General features: G+C 37.2%; 1 protein-coding gene across 2 annotated transcripts in view; it reads left to right on the top strand.

Moving 5' to 3' along the window:
- Nucleotides 1-20,063, top strand: part of EYA1 (EYA transcriptional coactivator and phosphatase 1) — a 159,009-nt gene that overhangs the window by 6,448 nt on the left and 132,498 nt on the right. For both annotated transcript variants that reach the window (XM_068525357.1, XM_068525356.1), the window contains exon 3: nucleotides 462-580. In XM_068525357.1, the coding sequence (XP_068381458.1) occupies nucleotides 466-580 (115 nt within the window). In that variant the 5' untranslated portion in view covers nucleotides 462-465. The remainder of the gene's footprint in view (nucleotides 1-461; nucleotides 581-20,063) is intronic.

Below are 20,063 nucleotides of genomic sequence, written 5' to 3'. Positions count from 1 at the left end.
TGCTAATTTATTAGATGAAAGAGATTCCATAGAAAAGTGATTTTTTTTTTTTTTTCAATTTTACACTTTCGTCTTTTAGAAAAATAATGCCTTGGGGGTTTTTTCCCACCTAAAAAGAAAAGCATGACGGTCTGTTTTCTTTGATAATAAAGATAGATGGAATTGTCTCATTAGATCTTGGGACTTGATGAGCTATCGGAGGAGAGAAAAAGAGATTAAAAAAAAACTCTATATGAATGGCTGAATAGGTAAGGCCAGTGACATCTTGTAATAGTACACTTTACGTTATGAAAGGATGGCTGAAGTGAAAATGTAAGACGAATTATTTTGAGTCGAAGAAGATAGATACAATGGGACTTTTGTGCGAATGTGTTTCAAAGAAGGTGTCAAGTCGTTAGCACATTAAATAGTGGGGTTATGAATTTGGTACATCTGTCAAACGGAAGGCTTCTTGTCTTTAGGTCTATGGAAATGCAGGATCTAACCAGCCCGCATAGCCGTCTGAGTGGTAGTAGTGAATCCCCCAAACTCGATAACTCTCATATAAATAGTAATTCCATGACTCCCAATGGCACCGAAGGTGAGTGTCTGCCTTCTCACTGTTTACTTTGCACCTTGTTTCTTCATCAGTATACACTGTGTTACTAGGTGGTTATGATTTCAGTTGTCAAATCCATGAAACCACTGTTTTATTTCTTGTTTAGGTAATTTGACTTATGAACCAGTATTCACCCTTACTTAGGGACTGCATGTTACCAGGTTATTATAACATTACACAGACTGGTTTTATTTCACATAGATGCATATATATGCATAGTATACATGTGTATGTGTGCATGACATATTTAAGCTTTGAGTGTGTTTTTTCTTCTTGTTGATCGTTCTCCACAGCACAGTATCAATTTGCAATTATTTTGCTCTATGAGCCATGAAAATTTGGATTATTTCCTTTATTTTACTTTCCCTTTGTTACTAAATATAACCAAATTTGTTTCAAGGCAACATTAGACTGGATTGTCTCTAAATAGCAATAAAATAATTTGTGTGCCTAATGTTCTTGTGGCTTTGACCATTGAAATATAAAGAAGTAAAAAAATACTTATTGTTTACAAATATATGACCTTACTTGGAAGATAACATGAAATTCATTTTCTTTCTTAAAGATTAAGTATATACTTCAAACATAGTACTGTTACAGTGATTTTTGTGTAATTAATACATATGAATATTTATGTAAATTTTAGGTAAACAGTAATGCCTACTTTAATCCATATATACCTGAGTCTAAACATATAGGTAAAGCTATTTGCATGTATCATTAGCTGTCGTGCACGTTTATTTAGGTACTATACATATTTTTAAAACTTCATAGAAGGGTATGTTACATTTTGCACTGTATTTATTTCTACTTTAGCCTATTGAAATATTCCTTCTTCGCAGGTGATATTTTTGCTTATTTATTCCTTACTAAGCCTTAGGACCTTGATGAACTTAGAACATAAGTTTCACTAGAAGTTTGATGAATTATCTACATTAGAATTCCATCCATAAACAAAACCCTTAACCATCATTTTTCAATCACCATGATGATCTTTTATCATAGTTCTTAAAAACAACAAAAAAACCTCCAAATGCCATAAAATTGTTTGGTGCAATATTCCAGTATGTGTGAGGGAAGCCTTTTGAAACTGATAATGATATGAAATTTCTGGTAATGGATACAATATAAAATCAGTTGTTTCTGATAGGAGATAACTTTTACAGCCTCAATGATTGTTTTTACATGTAAGTAGTCTGTATTTTCCTTTTTGAGTAAATACCTTCATTTATGGAAAATGGTCCCTGTCAAAAGTAGAAACTTTGCTGACCTAGCAAAAAAAAAATCTCTGAAAAAGGTTCCTTAACCTGGGAAACTCTTTTCTGCCCATTTCGATAGGCAATCAAAAAGAAATTTCAGTTATGTATAGGAAAGTCATTCTAGCGTTTAGGAAGATTCTGTAGAGCAGATAAAATAAAAGCCAGCAGTCCTTTTTTTCTCTCCTTTGGAATTTGGCTTCAGGTATGAGCATGGCAGCTGCTGCAGGGTGGACTGGACCGGGTGTGTGCACAGACACACAGACCACTGCAGGGCCCTGGACCGGTAGGCCCCATGCCAGTGTCAGCGTGCAGGGCGGCCGCTGAGGGCAGCATCAGGGGACCAGAGGTGGAAACCTGTAACAGTCATTCTCATCACTGTGAAGTCCAAATAAGACAATCATTTAAAGTAACTTAAAAAAAAAAGAAGCTTTAAGTATGTTAAATTGCTTTGATTTATAGAATAGACCAATACATATTGGTAGGAGTAATTATGAAATGATGAGTTAATTTTCTTATATATGAAGAAATGAAATAGGGGTAAGATGTTTTCATTTTGTCATCGTTTTACTGGCAAATCGTCTCCTACAAAAGAAGAACCAGGCAATATTGAAACAGAGTATGTGTTGGAGACTGCCCCCTTGGATGGCTTTGTGTGAATGACGCGTGGTTTGCTTTTTAAGGGCATGAAATGATACTATTTCTGAATATTTATATTTCATAGCTTGATGTCATGTTTGTATTCAGTAATATGTACTTGATCAGATTTTTGCATAACTAAAGTAAATCCAAAGTAAGAAAATGTTTTAGATAACTGTGTAATCTGCTGAACCATCAATTTGGAAAATACTTAGAAATTATTTCTCTCCTAAAAAAAAAAAAACAACCTTATCTTATGGCTTAGAAATGGATTTTTTTAGACCTATTTCAGACAGGTACCCAGTTACTCACATCACTCTGTTTTCGGGCATTCTTCACTGGTATACTTTGCAAAGGTTATGGTAGTTAGAAAGCGAAGTGAGAAGATAATCGGAATAAATTATCCAAAGAATACATGAAATTTTAGTCAGTCGACTGGGGCATCAGTTTTACTTTAGTGTACAGTTTGAAAACATGGACCCAAACTTTCTTCACCATCTATGCTACATGTCTGTTCGGATGCAAACAATATCAGAAAGTTCTGGGTTATTATTAAGTTTGTGAATCAATTTATCATGCTACTTACATGTTCCATAAGGCATTTGTGTCTTTTCTCTCAGTCACCACTAGAGGAGTTCAGCTTAAAAATTAGTGACTTCACAGTGGCTGACAAGCTTTCCTGGAATAGAATCATTATAGATTTTCCTATTCCTTCTTTGAAATCTTATTTATTTTGAAACCAGTATTTACCAATGAATTAGAGGAATGAAAAAAACAAGAAATCCCTTAACTTTTCAAAGAGTGTTTAAAATATCAGTCACCTCCCCTAAGTCCATAACAAGTATTTCTAGCTATCCCCGCCATGATGGATGTGTAAGTGACTTTATTGCAGCCTGGCTGCAATGAGTCTCCTTAATTAGGTCAACAAAACTTCCATTGAGTTTACATAGTTGTTGGCCCTTCACCCACTTAGATAGGTTGTCTTCTCTCACCAGAGCCATTTTTTATTTCCTGCAACCACTTGTTCCTATCATGAGGCTAAGAAAACATGAAAATCTCCTGTATCAAAAACCATAACTTCATCTGAAGAACAAACAAGAAGGGAATGGAGTGGAGAGGCAGAGAATATTAAGTTTCTTCTTCAGTTGGCTGCCAAATTATCATAAGACTCAGTGTTTGTAGGTTCTGTCCTCACAGGCTAGTGCCTATTTTCATGGTTCATCTAAGGGATAAAGACAGAAAGACACTGAGCTGCAGCCTCAAACATTGTGCTTTTCTCCTTCCTAGTTGAAATGTTCTTTAGTGAGATTCGTTGTTTGAATGTTTCAGATTTCAAAAGTTTCAACCCTTCGTATTTGTATATTCTATTCCAACCTCTCTGTGAATTGTTATTGTTGCAGTGAACTGTGGGTTTCACCCAGTTTATAAATCTTTGAACTAGAAAACATAAAGAGGCAAAAGTACAAAATAGCATAAATGAATGCTTGACTTGCATTCAGAAAAGCACTGTTAGAAGTGATATGTTTCCAGATGAGTTAATAAATATTTTAGATTACTGTTCAACAATTAAAGCTTGACTTGGAGAGACTGATGGAATGGTTATGGAAACATCAGTGGTGGCTTTTCTTTTAACTGTTTTCTTCTAGTCTTTTCATCTTCCGGGACAGAATGGAAGAGGAATTTCTTATTAGATTATTAAAACATAATTTTTAAGACATAGGCTTTTGGGTGGTGATACTCCTATTAGATAAATATGAGTGTCGGACCTGAGAGGATTTCCAGTGTTAGGTATATGTTCCGGCCTCTCTTTGGTAGAGGCTGCGTGTTGACGCTTGTGTTGTGTAAGTGTGAGATGTAGTTGGGAAACGTTTCTTCAGAAGGACCTAGGGCTCTAGCAGTAAAAGGATTTTTATTTACGTACCTAATTAAGGCCTTGTTTGCAAAGCAGTGATTCTTTCCATCTTTGTTTTTTCTGGTTGTCTTAAATCCACGGGAGCATATGATTGGTCAGTTCATATATTGCTAGTGTGAGTGTTTATTTTTGGTTGTCTGGGGGTGAGGAGTGGCAAAGGGCAAAAAAGAGGTGTGAGCAAGCAGAACTAAAAGCTCTCATTCTCAGTTTTCTTGACTGTAAATTTAGAGGCAAACTCAAGAAGAGGCTAAACTTGTCTTAGAGCAGAGGAATTTGTCTTGAAGTGACATAAAACCAGATGCAGTTGGAATCTTCACTACAAATAGGGTTTCAGGAATTCTGATGGTAATTCAAATAGTAATTTTGAATTGGTATATCAGATTTCCCAGATGATAAGAGATGCAATCTTGGATTAGGTGGCTAAATTTTCTGCATTTTAAGACTGATTTAGTTGTGTATTTCATATTTTAGGCTGATAGGTTAATTCAATTTTACAAATTTCTATTATCAGAAGTTATTTTAAAGTTGCTTTATCCTTTCTACAAAGCTTAGAATGCAAACAAATTGTCAATATCTTGAATTTGTTTTCCTCACTGTAATTTTAATTTTGTAAAATACAGTTATATCCAACTAGAGTATTTTTAAGAACTCTTACTTATGAAAAATATGTAAACTGGAGTGAATGTGTATAACATTATGGTTTGAGGCTACATCTTAAAAGCTATATTTATATATTTGTGGTCAAATTTTCTGTTGTCAGTAGAAAAAAACGGTAATCTAATTTTATTGTTGTTTACATTCTGCACATGATTTAGTTTCTGGAAGATGAAGGGACATTGTGAGTAAAGGAGTTTCTAAGTGACATTCTTAGAGTCTGTCTGTAGCCACAGAATTGGCCTCTTTTGAATTGTTCTTTAGCAAAAGCTGTGAAAGGATGAAAAAGATAATTTGTTAAGATTTAATATTTGCGTATACAGTGTATGAGAATAATTTTCACATGCCTGTTGGTAGTTAATGAAAGTAATAGCTAATTTTTAAGAATAACTTATTATTAGTCACTAAGCTGACCATTCTCTATGATTCATTTCATTAGTCTTCAGAAAATCCTTTGAGGTCACCAACATAGTGGTTGAGACACTGGGTTTGAATCCCAGCTCCGTTTGCTGGCTGTGTGAGCTCAGGCGTGTTAACTTCTGTGTGGCTTGGTCTCCTCATCTGTACAGTGGGCATAACAGCAGGTCTTACATCAGGCTTGCTGTGAGGATGATATGTGAAACTTGTAACACACTGGGAACTTACTAAGTGCTCTATGAATTTCTAGACCATATGTAAACCATAGCCCCTTCTAGAGTACCATTATTGTTTCACGTACAAGAAAACTGAGTCTTGGAAAGTTAAATGCCAAGTTGAAAGACACATGATTTGTAATTGGTACCACTGGTATCTGATCTGGTATTTGAATCAAGTTCTGTTCGAGTCCAGAGCCTGGGTTTTCAAATCACTGTATCACTCTAGGGAGAGAATACATGATTCCACCATCTGCCAATACCTTTTCTAATACCTTCGTACTAAACATCGGTACCTCCACTGTCCTCATGACTGGAGAAGGCTATTCTCTAGCAAACAGCAGAGCTGTAAAAGGACCAATGGCAAAGGCTTTGATGACAAAAGGACTTCATTATAAGGACAACTCCCCAGGGTAGTCATACCCTGGTTTTTAAGTTCTTTTGTGCACGAGTGTGTGAGATTTCTTCCTTGTGTCGTGTGCACATAGCATATTGCATCAATAGGTTAACTTCCAGGGGATTGTCTCTTACTAGTTTTCATTTTCAAAGCTTTAGACTTAATTATAATTCCACCAGCCGTCCATCTATGTTAAGCCTCTCTGGGATCAAACGGAGTTGGGAAGTCATCTCTGCTTTTCATTATAATCGTCATTATTATATGCACATTTGGATTGAAACAGTATTGCTGTGAAATTTTAAAAGTGGTTGCAGTTTTGCTACTGCTCAGAGTAAGTCTTTTTGGCCTCAGAAAATATTTTGAAGTGGGTGATAAATTTGGTCACGTTTCTCTTGACTTTAAGAGCCAGGTTATAGTAACCAAGCAGAACTCAAAGAAGAAGCTTAAATGGCATTTGTTGGGGGCTCCATAGGCAGAGCAGTTACCAAAGCCATGAGTTGGGAACATGCGTGCTACATTCTAGGAACAGGAGGAGAGAGAATGACAGGGACTGGAAGAGGTCAAGTGGGAGGAATAAAGGGGTGGCATGTGTAGGGCTTGCAGGTTGGCAAACATACTCTAGCCAATTATATATCACTAACTGTATCTTCCATAGTAAGAATAGGAACTATAATACTGCCTGAAACTAGGCTCAGAGTTTCTAGAGGGCCAGGCTTCTTGATAAACTAATGACTCGATGTAGACAGTTTTCATCTACTCCCAATATCTAATAGTTCAGAGATTACAGCTCTGGGGCACCTCTCCCCTAGCTGGGCCAGAACTTTCATTGGAACAGAAATATGTGTAACTTCCTAAGGGCATCCTATCTGTGGGAGAAACTTTGGTTTCCCCCAGAGGGATGTGCAAACCTTTAGTGAGTGCCAGTATTTAGGCCAATCCTTATCCCTTTGGTCATGAATTCCCTGATTTAAGTAACTCCTAATTTCTTAGGATGCCCAAGGATGTTTTGGGGTGAGCAGTATATAGATAAAAGTGGTGTGTATGTGTGTATGTGCGCACACGTGTGCACGCAAGTGTGTGCGCTTATTCTCACCTTGCTTACTTGGAATAAGGTCCAAGAATAATTCATTCTCTTCTTTCTGCCTCCAAACTTACAATATAATAGAAAGAATATATACATAATTGCAAATTTTCTAGTTTTCCCTTTTCCCTTTGGGTAGGAAAAAGTCATCTGTCACACAGCCATCCTCAAAGACTGCTAAATATTGCCTTTACTAAAAGAGAACATAAATTTTGAGAAGCTAGTCAAGGATTTACGTTAAGCTTTAAGACGCCCAAGTGGTTTATAACTAACAGCTTACTATGATTATGTACAAGGTAGTTTGCTGGTTTTGCAGGTTTTTCAGTTCTATTTCATGCCTCCAGTATCCCATTACACTGAAAAAGGTGGGTGAACTCTACCAAACACATTCCAAGGATGTATTTTAAAGTGCTCCCTGTAATATACAACAGAGACATTTTTTTCTGTCATAAAATTAATCTAAATCAAAATCTGAAATATTTCCCTGTTTTATCACTGCATCTATTACTGATAAGGGGAATTTTGTGTGGGGAGAATATTCTTTTAGCAAAATAAGCACTATGAGCTGAATAGACTGAGTTCTTACTATCCGTTTAGGCATCTTTTATTCCCTCCACCTACCTTATTTTATTTTGTCCTAAAAAAAAGTTAGGGTAGCTTTTCTGCACCTCATTTTAAAGAGTTTAAGTGATTAGTCTATGCTTCCACAGCATATTATCTGTGTTGGAAAAGAGATTCAAAGGCATATCAGGCTAATTTTTAAAGCCTGCATCCTTTACACTCAAAAAACAGGACTTCCTAATAGCCTAAGAACTTAGCACTTACTGAAATACTTAACCTGCCTTAAGAAGTTTTTATGTTACTTCATCTAAGATTATTACCCATTGAAGGAACTACAGCTTCCATTTATATGTGTGTTTCACCTAGTAGAGGCTCAAGGGTCCCTAAGGCAGGGATAAGTCTATTCACTGTCGTGTCCTTAGCAGCTGGCAGAAGGCTTGGCACTGATTAAGCAGTCAACGAATATTTGTTATTGCATATTACTGAGTAAATAATGCAGGTGAATGATTCCAAGAGAAGGCTCACTAATTTTATTTACAAAGCATTAACAGATTCAATAAGTAGCTAAAGCCCATTATGCGAATTTTTGAAAATGATCATTGCACAGACCAATTCCTACAGTGGCCATAGGCCGTCCGTCCAGAGAACATCCGCAGTCAACGTTGCTGCTGAGTTTGAATTTACTCCATAGTAACTGACTTGCATTTGATATGTACTAATGAACTGTTTCATAAATGGAAACTTCCACTTGGACTCGGTATTATTTAGCAACGATGAATTAACTTTCACATAGTCCAAGAAACAGCTGAATGATAAAAAGATCAAGCAGTTAGCACCCTTAGGTTTAGTAGCCTTACATAGATGGTAAGGAGTCATGATTGGAGGTCAACATTTTTAAGGTGGGGAAAACTTGCAGGAGCAAGGATGTATACACACTGCAGTGAAAAGAATATGCATATCATATAAGAATATGTATCGTACTATATATCCACTATTTCCTTGTTAATTCAAGAAATAGTTACTAAGTGATTGTGTCTAGAAATTTACCGAATACTATTCTTGCCAAGGAGAAGTTCATGGTCTACTGCGATTTGCAGACCAATAATCAGATGACCACCATACTCGATGCTCAGGGCTGTATTCTCCAGAGGAGGAGGGACGCCTAATCATGACTGAGGTGATCGGGGGATAGTTTCTGCACACTGGTAACGCTTAAACTGAATCTTGAAGGAGAGGTAGAAAACCACTGGATGCCAGGCCAGAAAGGCAGAAAGGGAGGCCATGGATTATTCAGCTGTAGCAAAGCCATCCCTAATCCCGGGGGCTGTGTGTGTGTGTGTGTGTGTGTGTGTGTGTGTGTGTGTGTGTGTGTGTGTGTGTGTGTGTGTGTGTGTGTGTGTGTGTGTGTGTGTGTGTGTGTGTGTGTGTGTGTGTGTGTGTGTGTGTGTGTGTGTGTGTGTGTGTGTGTGTGTGTGTGTGTGTGTGTGTGAGAGACATGGCAGACAGATGATGAATGGCCTTATGTACCAGGTTCAGGAGTTTGGATTCAATCCTGAAGGAACTGGGTGACCTGAAGGCTTGCAAACAGGAGAGTGATGTGATAGAGTCTGTGTCTTGGAAATACACTTAGGTAGTACTTTGAAACTCTATTCAACAGGTGGTAGGTGGGGAGAAAAGACTCCAGGTGAGAAGTTATGAGGGCGTTTTTGTCTAAAATCATGTACTTATTTATATATTTTCATTTCTTTCAGCACAAACTTCTATCTGATACTTGCCTTAAGGAAAGCAGAGAGTAGATAATGTTAAAAATATATCAGAGCAGTATTGCATGATCGTGAGAGGGTGGATTTTGCAATCAGACTAACCTGGGCTTTAAAAATGTCAGTTTAGCTATTTACTAACTATGTAACTGACATATGGGTTTTGAGAGACACCAGAGCAGGGGGTTGGGGGAAGTCTCGGAAGCCAGGATACTAGCCCTGCCCCTTACCAGTTAGCAAGTGTGATGCCCTTTATCTCTGCTTCCTGGTCTGTAAAATGAAGAGAATAATAGTACTGACCTGTAGGGGTGTGAGGATAGTTAAATGAGTGGGTAAAGCACTTACAACAGTCTGAATCCTAGGAAATACTTAACATCCATTGGCTGTTTTTGTTGTTATTGTTATTATCATATATGATCTCTGAGCCTCTGCTGTCCCCACTGTAAAATGGGGGTTGCACCTTTGTCACTGGGTGTATGTCACCTAGTAGAGGCTCAAGGTTCTTTAAAGGCAGGGACAGACCTAAAATGCTAAGCACGGTCACTGCCATACTACACGCTCAAAGAATAGCAGCTATTATTAAAGAATAATACATGTTATATATTTTTAAGCAAACATATCTACTGGGACTGGCTACTGCAGTGTTTCCATGGAAAGAGAAGATGTTTCCTTCCCTTGTGAGATCTGCACATCTCTTAATAGCCTTTGCAGGTACTCTGAGTACCTGTGGTACTCAATAAGTACTTTCTCAATTAATACACGGTGAGGGTAGGATTTAGGTCTGGGTGCTCCTGTGATTCGGTGAAGAATGGGAAAAGGTATGAGATGTAAATTTGGTAGGTTGATTACATTTTAGGCAAGTAAACCATTTTTCCAGATTGATATGATTGAGGTTATGAACCCAAGCCAGCTCATCTGCTTCCAATCTTCATACACTAGTTTATTTTACCATCCGCTAATTTGCAACATACAGTGATACACTTTTGTTCAATGCCCTGCTCTTCTGGGACTTTCCTGTTACTGTGCCCTTCACTGATTGTTCAGATCTCCATCAGAGGAATGATTAAGGATGATAAAACCCTAATTGGACAACGTTTGATTTTTCAGTCGTTTCATAAAAGGTATGGTAATCAAAGAAATTTGAAACCTAATTGTGTGACCTTAGGCTAGTCTTTAAACATCTTTAAGCTGCAGTTTCCTCATCTTTCAAATGTGACAATTATAATAAATATCTCATGATGTTGCCACGAGAAGCAAATAAGCTATTGCTTGTAAAGTGCTTAGCACAATGCCTGGCATGTGGTAAATGCTCAATATATATAAGCTATTTTTAAAGTGACTACTGTTCCACATGAAAATTCTGTGTAAATATTGCCTATGCCATAAATTGAGACTGTTATATTGCTAACTTAATTCTTAAAATTGGAACAACCTTTTCAGACCGTTGTGCCATGTTTCCGTTCTTATAACACACTAAAAATGTTTAGATCCCACTTTGGCATCTAAATGTAGGTATCTGTTAAACGTCATCAAATAGCATATTTAAGATTTGTGTGTTTCATTATATATATTTTACTTAAAAGGACCATAAACAAATATGAACTCTAATGATATGAGTGCTGAAGTGTTTTGGGGAACTATATTATGTCTGCAGCTTATTTTTAATGCATGTAGAATAAGATGGTTTTATGAGGAATAGATGTGGAAAAGTAAATAGATTAAAATGTTAATGGTGAAATCCTGGTGGTAGGTTTCTGGCTGTTCACTGTATAATTCTTTCAACTTTTCAGTATGTATGAAAATTTTTGTAATAAAATATTGGTGAAAAAAGTGAACCTCAGATACTTAAAGTGTCCTAGGAAGGAAACATTTATTTAGTTTTCACTGTGTACAAAGCACTCTGCCAGGTTCTAGCACATATACAATGAAGTATGACACTACCTCTGCCTTTAAAAGCTCACAGTCTGGTTGGGGGAGATAAGACTTTTTAAAAATTTTGGCAAAAACTGAAAGGTCGTGTTGTGTCAATTAAATTATGAAGGCAGAGATTTCCAGTCTGTGGCTTAGAGATCCCCAGGAGTTGCAGAGCTAGTACTGAAAGTCAGCAAATACTGTGCAAAGAGCTCTGTCCGAAGGATGAGGAAATTAATAGGTCACATACATCTTTAACTCTTTTTCACGTATGGACGTTCTGTTATGTTTATGAAAATATAAATTTTCTTGTCCGAAAATTCACAGTAGGTTTTTGTCATCAGGTACTTTCTCAATCAACAGATTAAAAATAGGCTATCATTTGGATTCTGAAATATTTTGGTGTTAGAAAGAGGGCTTCATTCTCAAGAAGGTTAGAAGCCACTGATCCAAACAAAAGTGCTCTCAGAGTTCAGAGGAAAGAGCTCCTCAGCTGGCTGAGGTCTGGCCAGGCTTCAAGAAGGAGATGGAATCGGAGCTGAGTGCTTGGGAAGTGGGTAGAATTTGAATAGGTTGAGAAGGGACGGAATGCATTCTAAATGAGGGACCAATACGAACAAAGGTAGGATCGTTTGGGAGACTGGGAGGAGACCAGTTGAGCTGAAGAGGAACTGATAGTAGATAAGGTTGGAAGGATCATCTAGAGCCAAACTAGGAGGTAGAGGACCCTGAATACTAGGCTAAGGAATTTGGACTTTATCCTGGAGCCAGTAGAGAAGCCACTGAATATTTTGAGTGAGGGATTGATATGGTGCAAGTGTTTTAGGTATGAATCTGGCAGCAATTTCAAGGATAGCTTGGATTGAGGGAAAGATGTGCAGCAAAGTGGAGGTTCATCTGATCTGCCCAGATTTCGTGTGTTAGAAACCTGAGCTTGTGTGGCAAGAATGAGAATTACCAAAAAAAAAAAAAAAAAAAAAAAAAGAAAGTGAAATCGCAGGAGACATTTTAATGGAGCAGCCATCACTTACCAAGTATCATTTCTTTTACCAAAAAAAGTCAACTAGTCCAGACCGCTACATAAATCATTGCACGGTGCTACTCCAATATGCTATACTTCCTGTGAATAATGAGTTTTGAAACTGAATAACATTTCCTGTTGGCTATGTATACCCTTAAGTTCAAGTTTAGTCTCTGTATGTTGATTTGGTTTTCATAAGGTTGTATTGCTATTTTGTAGAGTTAATATTTTTCTACTCTCTTTTAAGAAAAAGAGGATGACTTTAAATTTTTAGAGGAATAATAATCATATTCCAGATTATGATACCTCATTTTCCAAATGGGTATTAACCAAAGGTAGATATATACACTTTTAGATAAAGAAGAAAGAGTTGAATGGCTGCTTGTAATCTTTAATTTATTAATTCAATTGTATGTCTAAAATAAGGTATATAAAATATATAAATTTAGGAATATTGCTATCTTGCACTTTCATATTTCATGTAATAATTTTATTCTCTTTACATGTGCGTTTGGTATCCCTTGATGCCACTTTTTGAGTCATTTGACACATTTTTTTAAAACATACATTTCCACTTTGGCCTCATGATTTGAGCAGTCATTAGATCTGTGAGTGATACTATCACTGAATCCAAACTATAACTTAATATTATGATCGTTATACTTTTGTCTTATAGGTTATTTGTCATCTATACAGCATAATTGTATCTCTTTAAAGGGCTTTTTAAGGCTTACTTACAGTAGTATCTAACATTTGTCTTGGGCTGATCATGCCCCACAAATTATTATTAAATCTTTGTGACTTATTTACCTCTCTTTTTACTGATACAGGAAGGGTTCTCTCTAAACATACAAAACTTCCAATGATTGATATTCCTTTGTGCAAATGTATCTTCTCCAAAGAGTACTTTGCTCAAAATAACATGAGGGGCATGTGTTCTGTGAGAGGCTTTACAAGAACCTGCACATACATTGACAGAGTGATAATTTGAGAAGAATAAAATGTAATCTTCTGTTTGATCATACACAGTGTGTTTAATTGCCTTATGCAATATGCCTAGTGGTATGAAGTCAGTTGTAATCTGTTTTTTAAAGTCAGTTGTACATTTTTACCTTCATCCATTCCTTCATGAATATTGTGTTCCAACTGTGTGTCAAGCATGGTGCCATGTTCTGCAGAGATATAAAAAGCTGGAGTTCCTATCGTGAAGAAATTTATAATACATTCAAACGGATAAGACTGTGAAACGTAAAATGAGGTGGAGTAGGATATGTGTTCTAAATGAGGTACAAGCTCAAGGAAAAGAAGAATCACCCCTGAGCAGTAGGTCAGGCAAGACTTCACACAGCAGGTGGGACATTGGTTGATGGGAATTTGTAGAACATTTAATGTCAGAAGGAAAGGCACTAGCCATACTGTGGATTTGAGGAAGCATTACACATCCAGTAGACCAGTTTGGTTTAAATGTTGACTGTATATATGGACATGTGGTTCTTTGTCTGTAAAAGGGAGATAATAAGTGTCACATAGGAAAGTTAGGACAATTAGATGTGACCTTATATTTTGTAATATTCTTATATTCTTGTAAGTTACCGTTTGTTATACAAATGTAAAATGTGCATGGAAGAACAGGCAAGGAAAGGAAAAAATAAAAGTATAAAAAGCTTGGTCTTAGAGTATAGAGGGCCTTATGAATATGATAAAGGAAATGGTAACTTAATCTGGGAGAAAATGGAGAGCCTGCTCTTAGACCTCAGAGCCGGGAGTGACTCGCCGAGTCTCGGCTAAGGAAAGATAAGTATCTCTGCTCAAAATAGAGTAGAGACTGAAAAGCAAATTGGTCAGCTTTTCCAAGAGAAGAGGTATAAGGTAATTAGGTTAGTGGCTGTGAAATTGGGGGGGGGGGGGAAATGGTTGTAAAGTTTGGAATGGTAGAAATGATAGACTTGGCAATGGAGTGTGAGGAAAGAGTTGCTGGGAGGAATCAGGGTGAAAAGGAAACTTTCAGTCTAGGTGGCATGACCATTACAAAGGGCTAGGGTGAGGAGTTTGCATCTGAGCGGGTTGATTTGACCTTGATCCAGGCAAGGGCCTTGCATAATTGGGATGTGAGATTTGGTCCCCGTGAAAAAGTTGTGCATGTGGATAGAGATTTGAGAGTTGTCTACATGAAGGAGATTTGTTTTAAATTGTGGAAAGATATGACTGTGAGGGACAATTTAGATAGATGAGGAGGTAGAATTATAGAACCACAGAGTAGGCAAAGGAAGACAATCCAGAGAAAAAGACATATACAGGTTAAAAAAGGGAAACACTGCTGTGTTGTGTTGGTCAATGATGAGAAAAGTGTCAGAGGAAGGCCCACTCCACAGAAGAATTAAGGAAAATCAGGATGGAAAAAAGTTTGCATCGGGCAGTTAGGAAAATCCTTTTAGTAAAATAGTAGCTATAAAGGGATGATACAAAGGATTAACGAGAGAGTAGATATTAAGGATTTGAAGGCAAATTTTCAGAAAACTTAGTGATGAAAGAAGGGAGAGAAGTAGATCATGCTTGAGAGAAGTTTTTTTAAAATCAAGGCAGACCTGCCTTATTTATTTATTGGATTTTTAAAAAAAATTTTTATTGGAGTATAGTTGATTTACAATGTTGTGTTAGTTTCAGGTGTACAGCAAAGTGAATCAGTTATACATATACATATATCCACTCTTTTTTGGATTCTTTTCCTGTATAGGTCATTACAGAATATTGAGTAGAGTTCCCTGTGCTATATAGTAGGTCCTTATTAGTTATCTATTTTATATATATGTCAATCTCAATCTCTTAATTTATCCCTCTCCCCTCTTTCCCCCTGGTAACCATAAGTTTGTTTTCTACATCTGTGACTCAATTTCTGGTTTGTAAATAAGTTCATTTTTACCCTTTTTTTAGATTCCACATATAAGCAATATCATATGATATTTGTCTTTCTCTTTCTGACTTACTTCACTCAGTATGACAATCTCTAGGTCCATCCATGTGGCTGCAAATGGCATTATTTTGTTCCTTTTTAAGACTGAGTTATATTCCATTGTATATATATCCCACATCTTCTTTATCCATTCCTCTGTTGATGGACATTTAGGTTGCTTCCATGTCCTGGCTATTGTAAATAGTGCTGCTGCCTGTTTTTAAAATTAGGGGAAGTAGAAGGAAGTAGTCCCTCGAGATGGAATGATTGAAGGTGTTGAGACCAAACAATCAAATATTGGAGCATTGTTGCAAAGAAGGTATGGACGTGGCGCAAGAATAAAGGTGTAAAATTTAAACCCTGCTAGAGGAAAGAAAACCTCTATTGAGATTCATCAGTGGGAAAATGGGAAATGTTGCAGAAAGATCATTGAAAGATTTAATGCAGCTTCTACATTCTTTATAAAATAGTTGGTGAGGACATGTGCTAAAGAGGATGGGGAATAAGGTGCGGTTTGGGGTTTTGAGTAAAGTAGAAAAGACTTGATGGAAACTTTCAGGCAGAAGAAATGGGAAGGTGGGATTGTCAAGCAACAGGATGACTCAAAAGAATACAGAAAGCATACATTTTAGTGGATTCAGTTAGCGGGTGAACTGTGGTCTCCTCTCCTATGCTCAACCAGCCAGAAGAGAGCCGAAGAGTGAACAGCAAGAGATGGCCAATCCCGAGAATGGAGCTTGGCAAAAAAGATGCTTGGGAAAATGAGGTGACACGGGGGATTCTAGGGCGGGAGTTCTGGGTTCCAGACTGGGCTGGTGTGGTTGGAGTGGGAGAATGGATAGGGGTTTAGAAAGACGGGATATTCTGAGGAGAATTAAGAGCTAGTCCAGCAGAAGTGAGCAAATGAAAAAGGTAGAAGGTGGTGTTATTTAGAGGCAGTGCAGTCCTAGGAAGTGGTGTAGCTGAAGTATTTAATTACCAAACTGGAATGAAAGTAAATCTCATTGAAATAGAAGAGAGAAAGGAATCATAAAGAGTAGCAGAGGGATAGTGAACAGAGTTTGTAGAGTCCTGGAGCATTGAAGTAGGAAACAAAATAGAGAGGAAGACCAAGCGTGTGCCAAGCAAAGGCAAGCTGTACTGTCACAGTTAGAAGAAAAGTTATGAGATGAGCTTAGATACTACCTGGGGAGGATCTACGGCTTACCCAGGCTGGTGCCTTCGCTGCAATCCTGGGCAAATTGTTAACACAGAGGCCGGCTCCCAGACCATCAGGCACAGCTGTCCTCTGGGGGAGAACGTGCTTTAACTGCCCTCTTAATTTATAGTGAGAAATAGAACTAATCAAATGGACTGGGTACTTATCTCCTCCGATCAGCCTATCATCTTCCTGGAGATTATGTGACTGCAACATTCAGATTATAATGAGAAGTTGCTTGATGAGCCAAGGAATCATGGTATGATGGGTTAGTTGGATGATCTTTATAGCTAAAGTCCCCAAGCTCCAATGTTCTGATAGCTCTGTCTCCAGTTAAATTTATGGTGAACAGACAGGGTTCTCTTTTCCATGGGCCACTAAGCAGTGCTGGAGAGAAATGCCCACATTTTCTCCTGGAATCCTCTATCACAATTGCCATGTTCACCATCCTCCCACTGGCCTGTTTCTTCAGAAAGATTGTAATGACTGAGGTATATGTTTTCTTTTTTTTTGTTTTTTTAATAATACAATTTTTAAAGGTTACTTTCCATTTACAGTTATTACAAAATATTGGCTATATTCCTCATGTTGCACAATACATCCTTGAGCCTATCTTATACCCAGTTGTTTGTATCTCCCACTTACCCACTCCTTTATTGCCCCTCCCCCCCCCCCCCACTGGTACCCACTAGTTTGTTCTCTATATCTGTAAGTCTGCTTCTTTTTTGATATATTCACTAGTTTGTTGTATTTTTTAGATTCCATATATAAGTGATACAGTATTTGTCTTTCTCCAACTTATTTCACTTAGCATAATGTCCTCCAAGTCCATCCATGTTGCTGCAAATGGCAAAATTTTATTCTTTTTTACGACTAACATTCTAGTATGTGTATATATATATATATCACATCTTCTTTATCCATTCATCCATTGATGGACTCTTAGGTTACTTTCATATCTTGGCAATTATGAATAATGCTGCTGTGAACATTGGGGTGCATGATCTTTTCAAATTAGTGTTTTCGTTTTTTTCGGACACATACCCAGGAGTGGAATTGCTGGATCATATGGTAGTTCTATTTTTAGTTTTTTGAGAAACCTCCATACTGTTTTCCACAGTGGCTGCACCAATTTATATTCCCACCAACAGTCTACTAGGGTTCCCTTTTCTCTACATCTTCTCCAACGTTTGTTATTTGTTCTTTTTGATGATAGCCATTCTGACAGGTGTGAGGTGATATCTCATTGTGGTTTTGACTTGCATTTCCCTGATGATTAACGATGTTGAGCATCTTTTCATGTGCTTGTTGGTCGTCTGCATTTCCTCTTTGGAAGAATGTCTAGTTCTCCTGACCATTTTTTTAAATTGAAATATAGTTGATTTACAATGTTGTGTTAGTTTCTGCTGTACAGAAAAGTGATTCAGTTATACATATATACGTATTCTTTGTCATATTCTTTTCCCTTATGGTTTATTACAGGATATTGAATATAGTACCTTGTGCTATACAGTAGGACCTTGTTGTTTATCTATTTTATATATCTAGTAGGAAGTGGATGGACCTAGAGTCTGTCATACAGAGTGAAGTAAGAAAGAGAAAAACAAATACCGTATGCTAATGCACATATATGGAATCCAAAAAAACAGTACTGATGAACCTAATAGCAGGGCAGGAATAAAGACACAGATGTAGAGAATGGACTTGAGGACACAGTGGGGGAAGGGGAAGCTGGGATGAAGTGAGAGAGTAGCACTGATATATATACACTACCAAATGTAAAACAGGTAGCTAGTGGAAAGCAGCCGCATAGCACAGGAAGATCAGCTCAGTGCTTTGTGACCACCTAGAGGGGTGGGATAGAGAAGGTGGGAGGGAGGGTCAAGAGGGAGGGGATATGGGGATATATGTATACATATAGCTGATTCACTTCGTTGTACAGCAGAAACTAACACAACATTGTAAAGCAATTATACTCCAATAAAGATATGAAAATAAAAAAATAAACAAATGGTACCTAATTAAACTAAAAAGCTTTTGCACACCAAAGGAAGCCATTGACAAAATGAAGACAACCTACTGAATGGGAGAAAATATTTGCAAATGATATGACCCATAAGGGATTAATATCCAACATATATAAACAGCTCATACAACTCAACATCAAAAAAACAAACAACCCAATTAAAAAATGGGCAGAAGAATTTGCAGCAACATGGATGGACCTAGAGATTATCATACTAAGTGAAGTAAGTCAGAAAGAGACAAATACCGTATGATATCACTTACACGTGGAATCTAAAATATGACACAAATGAACTTGTTTACAAAACAAAAGCAGACTCACAGACATAGAAAACAAACTTATGGTTACCAAAGGGGAAAGGGAGATGGAGGAGAGGGATAAATTAGGACTCTGGGATTAGCAGATATGTTTACTTAATATAATCATGGTTTAGTCCTTCCTCTTGAGTTACCTCCAAGTTACCTTGATATGATTTTGGCTGTCCTGAGGCAGTTGCCCTAATGGTTGATCTTAGACAAGTCACTTAGCTTTAGATCCTTCTAATTTACTTTTCAAAGGGTAAGCTTAACTTTACTGTGAAGTTGGTAACAGATTCTGTCCCAGAAGAAACACTTTGATTTCTCATAATTACTTTAATAAAGACACTCTAATGATAGAGTAACTATAAAAACATGGCCTCTGGACCTAGCACAGTGCTGAATGATTTATAAGCATTTATCTTTTGTAATCTTCTCGTGAGTATGTTATCCCCACTTATAGAGGAGGAACCTGAGGCACACAGAAGCTGAGTAATTTTTTCAGGTTCATACTGTTAATAGCAAAGCTAGATTGAACTTCAACTCATAATTCCAAAGCTGGTGTTTTAACTCTTTATTCCTTCCTTTATTCATTCATTCATTTATTTATTATATATTTTAACTCTCTTCCGTATTGCTCCCTGGTACTATTCCCCAGGAGAAAGGCATTCAGGGTAGGTAGGTATAATACTGCTGCTACTAATGATGATGATAAATATAGTTTCAGTTCCTTATTTGTATCAGGTACTTTACATACGTTTTTATGGATCCTTATTGCATTTCTATAATATAGATATTTTCTTTGCTTGTGATGAGAACTTTCAAGATGCACCCTTCTAGCAACTTTCAAATATGCAGGACAATATTATTGACTGTAGCCCCCATGCTGTACATTACATCCCAATGGCTTGTTTATTTTCTAACTGGAAGTTTGTACTTCTTGACCCCCTTCACCCATCTCACCCACCCCCCAGCACTCCTCTGGCGACCACCAATCTGTTCTTTGTATCTATGAGTGTCTGTTCTCTTTATGAGTTTTGCTTTGTTTGTTCGTTTATTTTGTTTTGTAGATTCCACATATAAGTGAAATCGTATGGCATCTTTCTCTTCTGACTTGTTTCACTTAGCATAATACCCTCAAGGTCTATCCATGTCGTCACAAATGGAAAGA

The sequence above is a fragment of the Eschrichtius robustus genome, chromosome 17 (genome assembly GCF_028021215.1).
Source record: "Eschrichtius robustus isolate mEscRob2 chromosome 17, mEscRob2.pri, whole genome shotgun sequence".
Classification (NCBI taxonomy): Eukaryota; Metazoa; Chordata; class Mammalia; order Artiodactyla; family Eschrichtiidae; genus Eschrichtius; species Eschrichtius robustus.
Note: the sequence above shows the minus strand (reverse complement) of the source record. Positions and strands in the feature narration are given on the sequence as shown.